The sequence below is a fragment of the Clarias gariepinus genome, chromosome 13, assembly GCF_024256425.1.
Source record: "Clarias gariepinus isolate MV-2021 ecotype Netherlands chromosome 13, CGAR_prim_01v2, whole genome shotgun sequence".
In the NCBI taxonomy this organism is placed as follows: Eukaryota; Metazoa; Chordata; class Actinopteri; order Siluriformes; family Clariidae; genus Clarias; species Clarias gariepinus.
Window position 1 is genome coordinate 15,279,571 of NC_071112.1, and position 17,140 is coordinate 15,296,710.

At 38.2% G+C, this 17,140-nt stretch overlaps 2 protein-coding genes across 3 annotated transcripts; one reads left to right on the forward strand and one right to left on the reverse strand.

Annotated features, from left to right (window-relative positions):
• Positions 1–924: 924 nt before the first annotated feature.
• sec23a (Sec23 homolog A, coat complex II component) lies at positions 925–16,648 on the reverse strand. Of its 2 annotated transcripts, none has more exons than XM_053509915.1 (20): positions 16,578–16,648; positions 15,087–15,329; positions 14,422–14,479; positions 14,243–14,329; positions 13,175–13,411; positions 12,816–12,895; positions 12,423–12,567; positions 12,009–12,167; positions 11,720–11,835; positions 11,015–11,138; positions 10,861–10,941; positions 10,638–10,727; positions 5,332–5,438; positions 4,783–4,936; positions 4,586–4,663; positions 4,326–4,487; positions 3,537–3,623; positions 2,454–2,609; positions 2,054–2,119; positions 925–1,662 (listed from the first exon to the last, which is right to left on the reverse strand). In XM_053509915.1, the coding sequence occupies exons 2-20, from the start codon at positions 15,305–15,307 to the stop codon at positions 1,573–1,575; spliced, it is 2,298 nt and encodes a 765-aa protein (XP_053365890.1). In that variant the 5' UTR covers positions 15,308–15,329; positions 16,578–16,648; the 3' UTR covers positions 925–1,572. The 2 variants fall into 2 exon arrangements, with proteins under 2 accessions (XP_053365890.1, XP_053365891.1); XM_053509916.1 differs by having other exon boundaries at positions 15,087–15,326; positions 16,578–16,623.
• On the forward strand, positions 5,447–10,630 carry LOC128535847 (histamine H2 receptor). Its single transcript, XM_053509917.1, has 3 exons — positions 5,447–8,184; positions 8,680–8,833; positions 9,540–10,630. The coding sequence occupies exons 1-3, from the start codon at positions 7,488–7,490 to the stop codon at positions 9,718–9,720; spliced, it is 1,032 nt and encodes a 343-aa protein (XP_053365892.1). The 5' UTR covers positions 5,447–7,487; the 3' UTR covers positions 9,721–10,630.
• Positions 16,649–17,140: the final 492 nt, after the last annotated feature.

Sequence of the window (17,140 nt, forward strand, 5' to 3'; positions counted from 1 at the left end):
CCACCTACATCTTCCCCTGATTATCACATTAAATGTACATATTTAATACATGTTATGCATATTGCATTTCTTTTTGTATGGAATACACACTGCCTGGCCATACTGTATGTGTATATATAATGTACACCAATATGTGTAAAAAATAAATAAATACAGATTTCAACATAAAATATATGCCTCTCTTCTGATGGTCACATCATAGCATCAATGATGTGACAACTGACATGTTTAGAGGAAAAATAATACTACACAGCCAACATAATTTAATTTCTCTTATCACTGTACTGCACTTGAAGTCTTCTGTAAATCAATTGGTTTTATACCTTCATTAATGAGAAATTTCATCACAATTCCGGAGTGGCTGATCACCACAGCGGACCAATCGACCTGCATAATAACTTGGCACAGATTTCCTGCCGGATGCCCTTCCTGATGCAACCCTTCCATTTTATCCTGACTTGGAAACAGCACTGCATCCAATGGCTGGGGTTGGGGCATTGGCTGGAAATCGAAAGCAGGCCTTCTGCATGGCAGGCGAAAAACCCACCACTGAGCCACTAATGCCCATCTGAAGTTAAATTATAAATGTGAGGTCACAAATTTCTAAACTCAGCACATCAGTTGCAACTTGCAACATTAACATAGGTTCTCCTTAAACCAAAACTCACATTAATCCTAATTTACTCAGCATTTTCGGTTGTGGTGCCTTTTTAAAGATACAAGTACTCTCCTGCTAAAATCTAAGTGCAGGCGTAATTAAGGTGCAGTTCCTTGACAGGGTAAAATTAAGCAAATAACCACAATGTAGTTATAATTTACATTTATCATTTACAGGATAGGAAGTAAACGGCTATTGTTTTGTTTCTGTCTACAGCTGACGAGACAAGCAGCAAGATTATTAGTATTAAAACTACAAAGCAGGTGTGAAATAAGGACAGTTTTATTAGAAACATCAGGTATATAATTCTATAACACTATGAATAACAAGCATAAATAGCAGAACATCACACAAAAGACTCCTCATACTCCACAAGCCAGTATGTTCATAGCTGAGACTTTTCATTTCTGCACTACATGGAGACTATGATAGAAAAAAAGCAATTGCATTACACTCAAGATGATCTGCTGATACGCATTCTTGTAAAACAGGCCGCAGTGATGCTGCTTCTGTGTTTCTAGGTAGTTTATTATTATTATTATTATTATTATTATTATTATTATTATTATTAATAAAGAATTTCATCTGATACAATAATTCCATTACAGGGGAATGGCATTTATCATTTATAACTTGACAGAGACCATGATACAGTATTGCAGGGCTTCTTTACACCAATACTGGTAATCCACCTCAATTTATAGTCTGATAGACATCAGACTGCAAACATAGTGGATAGAACTGATCTGTTAATTATTAAGTCAGTCTTTCGTTAAATTAGATGTATTTGAAAAACGAGAACTTCGTTTGTGCAGGGTTTGAGATGACAACATAAAACAGATTAGAAGAGCTCCAAGAGATGTTAATTGCTGATTTAGAAATGTGGATTGGTGCATGTGTATGAGAAGAAGCTCTTAGGCAGCACTGGATACTGCCAGCTTCTTCAGATGATCCATAAACACCTGCAAACTCACGTCGTCTGTTAGGATGGGCGCACCTGACTCCTGCAGACAGAAAGGCAAATATTTATGCATAAAGAACCATAAAGTCAATGCAGTAATGAGAAAATTTGAATGCACAAAACAACCTGCAATTATACACGCATGCAAATGTGAATGTTTAACTTTTATACAAGCTTTACAGACAGATTAGTACCAAGGGCTTTATATTAAAAAGCAAGAAAACAAAAATTTTAAACAATGGAATGTTAAGATGATATTCAAATGTTTTACATGTGTATTGTGTTAATCAAAGGACAACATTAACCTTATTTACAAATGTTTCATACATGTACCATAAAACCTGTACAATAATATGCGAAAAGGTTTAATCCTACATTGAACTAAATAATATTTAGTGCATGAAAATGCTGATGGTCGTCACTTATGCATTTACCTGGCCCCAGGCATACATGTTGTTATGGGTCTGAGAAGGGTTGACTTTGGACAGCAAGAACCGAGCCTAATGGAAAAAATAAAAATAAAAGGAAATCATTGAGCTGCAGGTAGTGTAAGGATTTCAATCTAAACCATGGGATAATTAAACAGCAGAACTGTGCAGAGAGGTGATTGAGCCATTACACTCTCGTCTGATTAAAAGGAACCATTAAGATGATCTATAAAATTGTAACGTCTCTATAAATTTCTATAGTTCTATAGAGCAGTTACCTATATTTACATCCAAGAAGATGGCTTTTAGTTCTTATATGACTGTATATACACAGTTCTTACACCTGCCTAGTAGCACTAAAAAGACTAAATTTAGAAAAAGGTTTTCTTCGCCTGTGTATGTTTACCTGGCTGCCCCCGTGCTCAGTGTCGATGTAACGAGGCATGGGAAAACGTGTGTGCAGGATCTCCTGAGCATCATCTACTGGTGCTTGAAGAAGGTGCCGGAAGTTTTCATACTCTGGCATTTCCTGGTAGCGATTTTTCCTCCAGTGAGCCACTGTCTGCAGGAAAAAAGGCAATATTGCAATATGTAGTACTTTTAAGGTACATTTACAAAGTACCACACGCTGCATCTGCAAAGCCACCAGCATTGTGGCTGATTGGACACACCCCTCTCACACACACTTCACACTCCTGCCATTTGGAAAAAGGTACCGAAGCATTCGGGCACACGCATCCAGACTGTGCAACAGTTTTTTTCCACAAGCTATCCGCCTTCTCAAAAAAAAGGGATTGGACTAATAAACACACACACTCTCAAACATTATCACTCAGCTTAACTCAGCTACCTCAAAACATTGAGACTGGACGGACTAATCAACACAAAGCGCAAACACACTGACCTACACTACCAAACTATCATACACACCAACCTGTAAATGCTCTTTTGTACAATATTCATTACTGGACTACTTTTTGCACTAGCTTCTTAACTTCTTAATTCTTGTAACTACCTCAACACCTTATCATTACGTTATGTTGTCGCACTGTCACTTTGTTGCTTTTGTTTGCACATTTGCACGTGCACTTTATGTTGTCTATTGTCTGTAAAAAACCCTGTAGATAGTCTTCCTTAGTTAGTTAGTTTCTGTTAACTTATGTTAGGTCAATCTGTCTTGTCCCTGCTAGCCAGCTAACTAGGCCTCTTAGTTAGCTAGTTTAGTATTTCGGTTAATTTATGTTGTAATTTTATGTTTACATGTAGAATTTTAGAATTTTATGTTGCATGTAGCACCTTGGTCCTGGAGGAACGTTGTTTCGTTTCACTGTGGACTAACTGTATATGGTTGAAGTGACAATAAAGCCTACTTGAACTACCTCTTCTTGCGAGTCAGACACTCAGACTAGCAATCTGACACACCTCACACGTTGGAGTAAAAAAATTAAGCCCTTTACTTAATAAAGGTCAGCAGAAAACTTGTACTTACCTCTCCATGGTATATGAGGATCTGGAAAAATGTATCCATTAGGAGGATTCGGTCTGGCAGAATGCTGCTGCTGTCCAACAGCACCGGCTACATGCAAGGAAAACAATTTCCATAAATATTTAGGCTTTTATATCAAAGTCACAGTGCAGATGTTACCCCATACTGTCTCTCACCATTTTTTATTATGCACAACATGTGGCACAGCTGGAGAAACCCCAAACATATAACACACTTCAGTATTATTAACCTAATGCACCACTGGGAATCTCTCAGCCTGACATTACGGACAGCTTTTGCCGCCTGCTCAAACCGTGAAAATTACACACTTTGTCAGGAACAAGAACAAGGGATAATTATTCTCGCTCAAATATACACAGTCGCTTGCACAGAACCTCTAACTAAAGTTTCAAAATAGATACCATCTCTTGGATAGAGTCTGTCAGTGCTAAGAAAATTCACGGAAGAATATAAATTTCCCTTAGTAATGAAAATCAGTTTACTAATTAAACACAGATATAGCTTGCTAGGATGTGATAAGAGATGGCAAGCAATAATCTGTTGGGTCATGGGAGTTAAGTTTTTATGATCATTATGACAATGCATTTTAGAGTCACCACAGAAGACCTCATAATATGTAATGGATTATTGTGGACACTTCACCGTAAGGATGATGAATAAATCTAAAATGTATAACTCTCTCTCTTATTAAGATACCAAATGTATGAATAAATTGCAATCTTCGCAAATCTGGTATGTAATAGAAACATCTATAAACAAGCTTGTAACTACCTCTGGGGGTCCATTGAAGGAGTATGCATAGAGAATGGGTTGAATCATGATAAGAGACTGAGTTAGGTCCTGTCTCATAAAATGGTGTCTGTAGTAGGAGCTCTCATCAGGACTGTTGTTAAATACTTGCAGAAATGGAGACCTCCTCAGATGGAACATGAACTGTTAATAAACAAAATAAACATCCAAATTAACCTTCAGCAGTCCAGAAGCCAGATCGAGACTTCAAATAAAGCAAACGTCAGAGGTTTCAATCTCACCTGAGGATACAGGGAGAAGGTCTCAGAGAAACGGAAGGAGTTAGGGTCATCCTTGTGGTAATCTCCAAATTTCTGACACTGAAACAAAAACAGCAATTAAAAGGGTAAATACAAATGGGGAGAAACGTTTGGAGAATATTAAATCAATTTCTTTTTTATGTTTTCTGATTCAGCCTAATTTGTCAGACTCTTCTCACCAGACGGATAAGCTGCCGATCCAGCCAGCGCAGGACATCTGGTCCCTCTTCTGATTCAGCTCTATAGACAGCCAACCGGGCCATGAGGATGGCAGAAGCCTCCTGATCAAACGACGCAGAGATATTCTGAATCTGCGTCTGAGCATCCGCCCAGCTGAGAAAGACAAAGAGTAATCATGGCACTGACCTTTGCACACTTATTCATCAATCTAAGCCACATTGATTCATCCACAGCTGTCTGAATTTTCAAGTAAGCAAACAAACTGGGGATGCTGAGACATACAAAAATGTCAATGATCATTAAGAAAATGGCTAATAAGTGAAAATGTATAGGCCCTTTGACCCAAGATACTTTTTAGAGGCACGATATTCGTAAAGCCAAAAGGCTGAAAATGACCTCAAATAATAGAATTATACACAATAGGCTGTGCACAAAAAAAAAAAAAAAAAAAAAAAAAAAGCACCAAGGTCAGATGATAACATTTTACTAAATCTGTAGATTATCTGTTGTAATAGCTAAAGTGAATGAATACAAAAAGAGGAACTGACTTCCTGGCGACAGTGGTGACTCTGATGCGTCTCTGTCCACTTGAGTGCTGATACTGGGTCACGTACTGTATGGCACCTCGACCTCCCTGGGGAATTGGAGCATTGTGCTGCAAAACAAAGCAAAACCTTTTTAAAAAAAAATCCATCCAAATACAGTAAAACCGCAGATTGCGGGTAACGCGCTTTGCAAGTGTTCCGCAAGAACAAGTAAGTCTTAGTTTATGCATCATGTAGCACGCATGCGCTTCTTGTATTGACGCGGAGCGTCATGTGATCACAAATGATCCAATGGTTTCTCTCTCTTGCGCTGCAGAATTGTAGGTAATCGTCTTCTCTGCTTGGTGTGCTTCTTTCACTCGTATAATCAACATCCATCCGTGCATGTGTGTACTGTTTACTATAACACTGTGACCACATGTGTGCACGTAAAACATATTTTATTTTTTGTTTGTAAGTGCGTATTTTTTGTTTGTACAGCGCACCTGTACTGTTTCTTATAACACACATGTGCGCGTGTGTAGAGCAAAAGAAAGTTTCATTAGAGAGATTAAAGATCCATTTATCCCTCAGCCTGTCATTATATGTGCGCACGCAAAATTTAAAACCTTGCCCCTTCACTCACACGCATTTACTCTTGTGTGCGCGCATGTGTGAAATTCAAATAAGAGAAGAGAAAGGTTTACTGTGTAAGATGAGAATGGGCAGACGAGAAGGGCTAATTGCACCTCTCCGCTTACTTTAGATTCACACACACAGCGCCTGCGCGCATAAACGGAAACACTTATCTGTCGGGATTTCTTTTTCTTTCTTTTTTTTTTTTTAAAGGTAAAGTGCAGGTTAATTGGTTTTATTTGTATTTAATATTTTGTATTAATTATTTTTATGTATGTATGTTTATGTGAAGATGTGGTATACTACAAATCATTCTGCTAATAAAGCAATTTCCCTTTGGGATTGATAAAGTTATTTGAATCTTGAAGAAATATTAGCTTAAATGTTGTAAATATCATTAGTATGTAAAAATAAATGCACAACTGAGGACAGACGTAAAATTTTAAAAGCCCACGGCAGCTCAGAATACTTTTTGATCATTGAATCAAACATTGCTTCACTTCAAAAGCATAAAAGAAATCATTGCTGCCTGTCAAACGGCCTGCGCTCTGCAATGCTAAAAGCAATATTTAAAAAAAACACATGGCAAACTGCCAGTATCTAAATTACACCCATGTCATGCTTGCAAAACACTGCCAAAACTTCCAGTTTGCCGTTGATGATTAGCCAACAAACAGCAATTGAACACTGAAACTGTATTAGACAGGATTAAAATATTTTTCGTAATCACAAATGAATATGCCAGTTTTAGTTTCAATCATTATGTAATCATCCACAAAAAGTAATCGGCCAAAGCACAACGGCAGGCAGCAGAAGTTATTATGTGTTATTGACAATCTGTGGAGGGGAAAAAAAAAATCCACACAACAATCATAAGAAAAGTGACAAAGAAAGAGAGACAAACAAAATAATTGGAAAAAAGGCTTAAGCTTAGTGAATTCTGCAGAGCAATAATTAATGATTAAGTCTTAAACCGCATGAGTCATACTTCTTGCCAATTACCCTAACAACACTTGTAGGCAGAAAGGCTCATTAACTTGCCAGTCAGTAGATATCGCAGTAAGAGGATATTAAACCTAGAGTTTCTTGTTTACAGAACAACCAAGCTCCAGTCATTTGCACAGCCTGTGTCCACTGAAGCTGTCCGTTGTAAATGTTGAAAACTTGTTACTGTTCATATGGTTTTGCCATGTAAAGTGACTGTATGCAATGTTAGAGGAGAGAGGGAGAGAAAAAGCAGGCTAAGCTGATGTTCCCCACAGAGATTAGTGCACTGAGAACTTTAATGACTGCATTGGATCATCTAATCATGAGGCACAGCATGAAGTCCACACCTGCATAAAAGCCACCATCACTCTCTGGAGCTCTGAGGCAGTGTTGGATAAGTCGATCGTAAAACATGATTTCTCTTGGAAAAGTCTAACGCAATGGCTGGGATTCGCAGTAGAGCAACTGAGCTGCAAAAGATGCAGGATGGCAACAGTAAATGCTTCTCTTCAGATGTCTATATGAGCGTAGCGGGAAGGAATAATTTTTAGTTTAGCATGATGGAGCGGACAGAGGTGGTATACGCAGTTCTGATGATTAGTTCCAGTTTGTGCTCAGTGTGCGGGAACGCCATACTGCTACTCTTGCTGCTATCTGACAGGAGCCTGCAGACGGAGACATGGACTCTGACGCTCAGTTTCAGCCTGAGTGATCTGGCACTTGGCCTCACCACCATCCCTTTCGGAGCTTATAACAGCCTGTTAAGACCACAGGGGTATGCCAGCTCGGGTGCGCTGTGCCAAGGCAGTGCCTTTCTTTTCCTGCTGCTCCAATTGGCCTCAGTCCACTCGCTCACCTGGGCCACCATTGACAAGTTCACTGAGATCTGCTTCGCTCTTAAATACGCAAGGATCTTCAACGCGCACAGAACCAGAGTTATCCTTACTGTCATTTGGGTCTATTCGCTCTTGAATGCCTCTCTGCCTTTGCTGGGCTTTGGAAGATATAGTTATAGCAGCAACCGGTTTCTCTGTGCTCCTTGTTTTGAGCCTGCCAACACTGGCTTCAATATGCTCTTCATAGTAGTGGGAATAATCGTGCCCATTTTGGCAATGTGCTCCATGTATGGATACATAATGTACATAGCCAGAAATCAAGTACGACGAGGGACGTTTGTTTGCAACGAACACCATTGTTTTTATGTGCCTGCCAATAATTATTTCAAGAGCTCCATTGTTATGGTGACAACCACAGGTAAGCTGCAGGAGAAATAAGACAAGGTAACTCGATAATTATTTACTGTTGGAGTTTGATCTTTGACAGAATGCTCTCCATTATTCGAGATTGCTTATTATTGCTACCTTACCCACATTCAGTCGGTACAGAACAGATCTTTCCTTTTCCATGAATATTTTCTTTTACTGTCATTCTTATCTGAATCTGATGTGGTCTGAATCTCATTCATTGCTCCCAGACATTAATCAAACATAATAGACGCCAATTAACATGCATTTACCAAATAAGTTAATTGGAGTCCATCGCTCTGTAGCACTTTTTTGAAAATATAATTCTAAGCAAGCAAAACCAGTAAATAAATGTACTGTCAGTCAAAGGTTAACTAAAGCATAACCGAGGTTGCTACCGAAACTATATAATCACAGAGTGTCAATACTAGTAAATTTACAATGCTACTGGTCAAAACAAACTTCTTGCTCTTGACTAAATCCTTCGAACTGTGTATGTCAACAGTGTGCCTACTTATTTGCTGGCTGCCATACATCACCATCTGCTTCTATGAGACTCTGACGGGAAAAAAGAGCCCTCAACCTGCCTCTGCTGTAGCCACCTGGCTAGTGCTCTTCACCTCCACACTCAACCCATGGATCAACTCCATGACCCAGACGTAAGCAAAGGAGTAAACTTTAGTGTGGGCTAGTAACATCTCATTTTTTTGTATGAAAAATAGGAAAATGCTTTGATTAGATATTGTGGAATGATGCAGGCTTCAAAGGGTTTTAAGTGTGTGTCCTTAAAAAGTAACAAAAAAAATAAATAAAAGGTGCGTCAAGTAAATCCTTACTTATCAATTTCCACAGAAGTGCTTTCATTCATGACAGTTTCTCTCAACACACTTTTGTTTCTATGTGTACATGCTTAGGTCAGGCAACCAGGTACCCTCTTTATATAATGTACTGTTTAAATGCCGGATTTTTATAAACTGACAAAAGCATTATTTTTTGTTAGACATATTATTATTGATATTTGCCTACCAGAAGAGCACACAGTGATCTACTTTTCTAGAGCTACTTATCTATGCCATGTACATTAAACGCAATAGTAACGACATCCTTCAGTATTTAAAGTTTAACCATCAATGTGTGTGGGACAAATTACCATGAATTGCATAAAGTTATGCAGACAATTTAGGGCTTTTTTTTTTTTTTTTTTTTTTTTAAGAGCGAGGTTCAGAGGCATTAATAGCAAAATATCCCTGCATAAAATGTTACATGTTGCACAAAAACACTGCTATAAACATATTGTAAAGGAAAGACAATTTGCTGAGTGTGTACATATGTGTAGGTGGTTAATTATGACCTTGTTCCTATTAGGAGGTACAGAGTTGCCCTGCGCAGGAGCATAAATAAAATCTGGCAGCATGCACAGAAGAACTCCTTCTCCAGAAGTACAGAAATATGCAGAGACAGCCACAACTGTCCTTCCTCAGAGTCCAGTGCACCTCAGGCACTACAAGCACACACTGATCCTGTGAATGAGTCTGAAGAGGCTTAAGCATGCCTTTCTTATCTCTGGCTGCTGTGTGAATATGAGACCATTGCTGTGTTACAAGAACTGGTACCTTTTCATATGTACCACAGTATCTAAATGGGCTTTGAAAACAGATTACAAGCACAAACATGCATAATTAATGACCTCGGTGGGAAAGTGAAGAGTTTATTCTGCAAGAGTTCTTTTGAGAGAAATATTGAAAATGAAATGGGTTTCTTTAAGAATATTTTATGTAAAGGAATACCAAATGAACTTTTAATTTTACTATTTTTGAATTCAATTCTATTTATATAACATTTTAAAGATTTCGAAAATAAGTTATGGAATGGTGAGGAAATATGTATAAATTTTAAATGATCAGTTTGTCTGTTATGAGCAAGTTAGCGGCGAAGAAAAAAAAACTCCTTGCAATGATAATTGGATAAAACCTTGAAATATATTTAAACAAGTAAAGTGTTTTGAATGAGAAATAGTTCTTTGATGTTTTTCAGTTACAAATGTTTTAACAGCTGATAAATAAGCATGTGAAGATTTTTTTCGATGCAACACCATACAGAACTACAACATACAAAATATGATTTTTATTAGTTTTGTGGTCAGAGGTCAAGATTTGTCTGCCTGATACGTAAATTAATAAACATACTATGTTGTAAACCAATAAATAAAAATCACTTTAATCTATTTCATAGAACAGCTTGAGCAAATATTCTTGTTTCTTGATTACCTATGCCCTCTAGTGGAAGTTCTAAACATAACAATCTCTCATGCAATGTTGCATACAAAATATACTCAGAGGCATCTAACATGTAGGTGTAGTTCTGGTTCCTGCCTGTCATTTCTGACCATGTTAACTTACAGAAAACAAGAATCGACATGCTGATAGAAAGACACAGTCTAGTGATACGAGTGAACACACATACCTGATTGACAACTTCAAAGTAAACTGCAAGTGTGGTGTTGGGGTCCAGACCACAGATCTTCCACTGGCAAGTACCGCCTGTTCCTATTTCCTAAAATAAGTGACCAGAAAATATATTAGAGGTGATGTACAATGCTTCCGTTAAAGTACAACATCTGATGTCACCAATAAGACAATCATATATATTTATTTTACATCAGATTCACAAATAACATCCAACTCACATTTTCTGACACACAAGGTCCTTTGGCGTTTAAAGAGACACATGGTCCAATTGCTCCAGATATCTTAATCTCTCTTGATGTCTGAAATATAAAATAAGGTTAGCCATGTTGACTACTTTTCTAAATCATGGAGAAAAATATGTCGAGTCTATACCTTAATCTCTAAAGTTCCTGCAAAGGCCATTTTAAAAGATCCTTGCACATCTTTATTAAAAACCCTCTGGAACGTTTGCTTAAACAGGGATGTGTTAAAAGAGTCTGCCATCACCATGTAACCCCTGCACAAAAAGAAGAGAAGATTTCATACCATGATGATTCATAATATTAATAATCATCATGTATAAAAGGTCCACCATTTTACTGTCAGCAGGTGCATTTACATAAACCATATTATTACACTAATAATCAGAATAATAGCTCAATGTGTATAAATGCATTATGCAAACGGCTAATTAGGAACAGTCAACAGTCTGATACGATCTGGTTCAAACAAAGTGACATTTTAGTTTGAATAAAACAGGTGGTTACCCTGGGAAATATGTTTAAAATGAAAATATAAACACTTGATCCAAATGTTTCTCTAATCAGAATGAATAAGGTAAGTATGAGTTATCTTCAAAGTTGAAGAAATAAACTTTCTTCTGTTAGATTTCTGATAGACAACCAATTAAAGAAAAAACATTATTCTGATTAAATATTAATCATGTAAATGCATATTTTATTGAATCAGCATTCATGTAAATAGTTAAGTTAAAATCTAGAACAAAATGATTGCCATTGAATTCAAGAAATATAGTTCATATACGTGGCTAGGTGTAACAGACATTAATCCAATTATAATGTTTTATGCTTTGCTCACCCTGTGTGGTTGGTGCAACACTTCATCTCTGCCAGTCCAGTCTGGTCCAGAGCACAGGCATAAATGTCAATGATGTGTCCATTGGCTGCAGCTCTGTTCGCCAAGGCTTCATAATGCTTCAAGGGAATAACATTAAGCTCTTAGTTTTAAGGCATGCAACAGGAGAGTCAACATTTTATTTGTTATATTAATATATCATTAATGCTCACATATTGCAAATGACAACAAAAAGCTAAAGCTAGAAAAAAAATATAGAAGTCAGTCCCAAATGCTGGTTCAGGTAACTCACTTTAGTGGCTTTTTTCATGAATTTTGCATTGTCTTTCTCTATGTCATGCCAGGAGCGGATGGGTATCTTTAGCTCATCTCCAACAACCATGCCTGGGCCCTGGGTGGCTGGACCACCAATAAAGGTCATTATTCGTGCCCCTGTGTTGGGGAATGTGCACTATAAAGAGAGAAGAAATACAAACAGCAAAACCATAAATAAAACATCAAAAATCATATATATCATCATATATTTGACAAAGTTTTTAACCCCATGGCTTCAATTCTTAACTAAATTTATTTTTAATTAAAATAATATGCATATCATCTTTAAAAAAATCATATTGTGACATAACTTACAATACTGATCATTATTGCCCAGTGATTATTAAACCTTTATATCATATGAATAGGGCTATTACAGAATGACACTTACTTCCAACAGTCCAACAGCAATGGATAGCGCGACCCCTAATGATCTAAGGGGTCGTTTACCCTGGGTGACAGGCCAGGGGTCTTTCTGCAGCTCTCCCAGGAGATCAGTCAAGTTCATATCAATCTTCTGCACAGGCTGTAGAAATCTAAACAAAAGAACATGCATTCATATGTTATTTTATACCACGTTATAAGCCAATAAATGGTCTGCTTAGATACAGTGCCTGCTGGAGTTAAAAAATTAACTGTAGACCAAAGGTTCTATGAGATTCAAGTTTAGATTTAGCCTTCTGTGACACGTTCCACAGCTGACAAGCCCAGAAATTGTTATTTAGTTTAAGTGATAACATGATATAAATAATTTTCACCCTATCACATAAAAAAATGTAGATACCTGTTAGAAGGAGGAGCTTGGGGTTGTTGAGGTCCACGGCCTTGTTGAGCTGCAGATTGCTTGCTCAGACCAAGCATTTCCTGCACAAAGCATGATTCAAAACACTGAGAACGATTCCACCAGAGAAACCCCTAAATCTAAAACCGTTTATACTGCTAATTTAAAAAAAAAAAATCATACATAAAAAAGTCTCTCTATTGTCCTATGCCCCAATATTAGTGAAACAGATCTTTACTGATGTAGATTTATTATTTTATATAAAGAAAAACAGCAAATTCTCTAAAACTAAAGAAAGTTAAACATATCTGACAGGCATTTCTATATCTGACAGACTTTTTATAAAAAGAAGGAGCATTTACCTGTAGCTGCTTGGCACTGAGATCTTTGGTTCCTCTGAAAACATAGCTTTTGGAGATGCCCTCACAACCCAGCTCGTGCACCTGTACCATCCGGCCAAATGTGATGAGACCCACTAAAGCGGTGGGAGGCAGCAAGCTCAAAGACATCTGCAGAGATTCCTTCAGAGCCTGCAGATCCTCATCTTCCATACATGTGTCTACCACATACAGAAAGTTCAGGGGCATCTGAGGACCTCTCTGTGGATGCAAAATTCAGAAAATCTATTTAAAAGTTCTAATTAAATTTCAGAATTTGAGACTTACATCCATCCTTACATAATTAAATCATAAAACAATGTGAAATAACTTATACTGGGAGCCTGTGAATTCCCAAATTAAAGAGCAGCTCTTCTTAAAACGGTCTAGAAACATTATCTTTAACTGTATTATCCCTTATTGTGAGTAGTCCTTACATGCAAGGACCACATCAACCCATTCTGGAGTCTGGGCTGTCAAAACACATTTTTGTAACATGGGCCAAACAGGCTGTATATATGGTATACAGAATTTGGGAATAAAACAACATGTTTATATTTTATTTGTATGCTTAAAGGCAACTATCAATTCCAAAAAAAGGCTCTACCTTTTACTGTGAGTGAAGGTGTGCCCCAGTCAGTGACGCAGGCAGTCTTTGAACGCATGGGTGTGACTACAAATTTGTTCTTTAAATAGTACTGACGCTACTGACGCATTAGTCACGTCAGACAAGGTTTTCAAACAGGCAGTGAATGCTCAGATCTCGTCATCACTTAGCTTATAATATGCATGGCATGTCTGAAATGTATTGTGCATTCAAAACTAAAATAAGTAACGTTGCCAAGCTCTGTGAACTTCAATGCAGTGTATCTATTTGTTTCATATGCAATTTACCCAGCATGAATAGAACAGGCAGTGACAACAAAACCATACAAAACTTATACAGTGTAAGGCTAGCTTTCACTGTCAGGGACTTTATCAGGTACAAATGGTGTGATTACTTAGATTTAAATGAATATATGCATTAGCTACAGACCAATACAAAAAACTTACCTGGACTACATATTCAATGGTGGAGAACTGTGGAAGCAGTTCAGCTGGTTGGTTCACCTCTGATATTCCAGCATACGTTTGGGGAAACTAGAAGAGATTTACATTTAAAATGTTAATTTTAAAAACAGATGCCTTCCAAACTGTCTGATCTAATTACTGTTCACCAGGAAAGCTCTTACCTGGTTTCTCTGATAACAGAAATTGCAAGCCCAGAGTTTTGCTCTGTAATCCACTTGGCTGAGACAGAAAGAAAACACATTTAGAAAAACATATTATAAGCAAATATGTTAAAAAAGTAACTGGAATGTTTTCGCTATTTCAGAAAGCAACTAATTAACCATGAGCAGCATTTTTGATGGCAAAAAGGCTGTTTGTAAAGCCAGAGTTTACTAACAACTGGGTAAGTATCTCACTTTGGGAACCTCATATGCGCCTGAGTAAAGAAACTCCAGTATATATATATTTTTAAAAGTCATTGTGTAAACTTAAATCAGAATGTTTAAACATTCAGTTCCAAACATGAACATTGCATCAAAACAAACACTGACTAAAGTGGCACCAACATATTACTTTGGAATTTGGATGTGATGAATACTGAGCTAATACTTTAACTTTGTCACGCAAATTTCCCTAGGAAAGGTCCCTAGAATAACTATGGGAGACAAGGCTGCCCTTGCAAAGCTGTGACTGGACTAACCTTTACACAAACAGGGTGTGTGCCAGTGGAGCTTTTGTTTTCCTGTATTACCACTTATGAATATTTAAGGAGAATTTGAAGTTGGAGGACAGATTACCATGTGTCAATACATTACAATAGTAGTTGAGACAATAAGTACAGACTTACCATAGCGGATTGAGCACAGCTCGACAGGTGGCACGGCTACATAGTACAGGCTCATACTGTATAGGTGGAAGATCTGGGCGCTCTTTTAGCGGGGTAAAGAGAGAGGCCACAGGCACTACCATACGCGTGGCCTCCAGACGACTGGAGGGCCAAACATTCCAGCTGAAACGCACTCCATCTCGGTCTTCATTCTGCTGAATGAACTCAGGGAAGGTTGTCATTGCACCCTCTGAAATTTATCTGCTGTGAAATAAATGTAAAGGAGAATAAAATTAAATGAAGCAGTAGTCACAGCAGTCCTTCACATTTCTAATCTGCGAAACTATACAATTAAAAGGTTTCTTGCTCGTTATTGTTTAACGGCGGTTGGAATTCAGTATGTTGATTCCATCAACGCCAACTGTAGGTTACATCCTCGCTCACCTTCCCAGCCTCGTAAAAGCGATTTCCAGACCAGCTTTCCGTAAAAACACCTAATGCATCCTTTCCTGAACTCTGACTGCTTTATCCAGCACTTCCACACACTCTTCTCGACACGTGTCCTCTTGGAGTTCTGCACATTGCATCACCGCCTGTGTGCAATGTGCAGAGATAATACCTATAGACCTCCCCCTCTTTAGCTTCAATGTCCTTTAAAGACAACTTTCCAGTCCAGTCTTCCTCAAAACCAACATTAAAGGCTTCCTTCCCCGACCAGTGACCGCCCATTCTAAACGATTCTTAACATTGCCTTTTATTCTCCCAAGCTTTCCCAAGATGAAAGATAGCCTAAAGTGGACTTCCGCTTACGCCACATTAACAACTGTGCAGAACTTTCAACTCTGACGTAACCCCAATATCATGTTGGATGTTTTGTTGTTTTATTTAAAAGTGATGTCACTTAAACCACGAAAGGTTACTCTGCTTTTAATACACATAATCAATACATTTTACATATAAACCGCTTGTCTCTAAACTGGAGAAAGTAAACACTCTTTCAAACTTTTAATATTAGAAGACCTGTCTCTTATTAACTTTAGACTTGTATAAACAGCGATAAACAGGAACAAGAAGTAGCCAGGGCTGTGTTTTAAACTGGGTCATTCATTAGAAACGCCATGGCTGCTAACCGGCTACATTAGCGACGTTAACTGGGTTAAGCAACTACCGTTTGATTTGGTTAGCGAGCTAAAACTAATTCCACATTTCATAAACAACGAAATGAATTGAACTGATGTTACGCTCCATAAAACCCAGTCGGCTGCGCTGCCACATCGCCACGTCCAGCCGTTAATGAGACACGGGCTAGCGGATAAACCGAATCCGGGTAAGAAGGCTACGTTAGCTCTGAAACACAACCGATACGCGTTTATTTAAGCGAACTGATAAATAACTACCGAATTATTTTACTAACAACAAATAGTATAATACCTCACACAAACATATTATGTCAAAATCCATATATATATAAAATATGACAACACTGTTTATTTCTTTTAATATTGAACATACCTGAAAGCAGGATCTGTGACGCGCTCGGGCGGACTGTGCTGGTGCGCTGACGTAGCAAATATGGCCGAGAAGCGACGCTGCCACGTCATTACAAAGCTGCAGGGGAGGAGCCAGAGCTACGGGTGCCTCACCTTCAGCCGGAGTTAACCCTTTCACTCCCGGTGCCTCTTCAGTGCATATCATTACACAAACCGAGAATGCAAACCTTCATTTATTCAGTCTTCTTGACTAGATCCAAATCCCAGGCATACCGTGTTGGCAAGAATACACCCTGGATGGGACCTCAAGCCACGTCAGGGCACCATACACACATATACACTCAATCATACAGCTTCATCCTGTGTACAGGGTTGAGAGGGTACCTGGAGCCTATCCCAGAAAATTTAGGGGGTACACCATACGCTCATTCACACACTACGGGCAATTTGAGGATGCCAATTAGTCTAATCTGCATATATTTGGACTGTTGAAGGAAACCAGAGCACGGTGGAGGAAAGCCACCAAGCATGGGGAGAACGTGCAAACTAGAAGCACACAAAACGGAGGTAGGAATCGAACCCGGA

What these genes read in the sequence shown, in the direction of transcription:
- sec23a (XM_053509915.1), bottom strand. Translation starts at nt 15,307, where the DNA reads ATGACAACCTTCCCTGAGTTCATTCAGCAGAATGAAGACCGAGATGGA. An exon ending in TCAGTGCCAAGCAGCTACAG is followed by an intron (nt 12,896 to 13,174) that starts GTAAATGCTCCT and finishes TGCTTTGTGCAG; the next exon opens with GAAATGCTTGGTCTGAGCAA. An exon ending in CAGGAACTTTAGAGATTAAG is followed by an intron (nt 10,942 to 11,014) that starts GTATAGACTCGA and finishes TTTATATTTCAG; the next exon opens with ACATCAAGAGAGATTAAGAT.
- LOC128535847 (XM_053509917.1), top strand. Translation starts at nt 7,488, where the DNA reads ATGATGGAGCGGACAGAGGTGGTATACGCAGTTCTGATGATTAGTTCC. An exon ending in TGTTATGGTGACAACCACAG is followed by an intron (nt 8,185 to 8,679) that starts GTAAGCTGCAGG and finishes GTATGTCAACAG; the next exon opens with TGTGCCTACTTATTTGCTGG. An exon ending in ATCAACTCCATGACCCAGAC is followed by an intron (nt 8,834 to 9,539) that starts GTAAGCAAAGGA and finishes TGTTCCTATTAG; the next exon opens with GAGGTACAGAGTTGCCCTGC.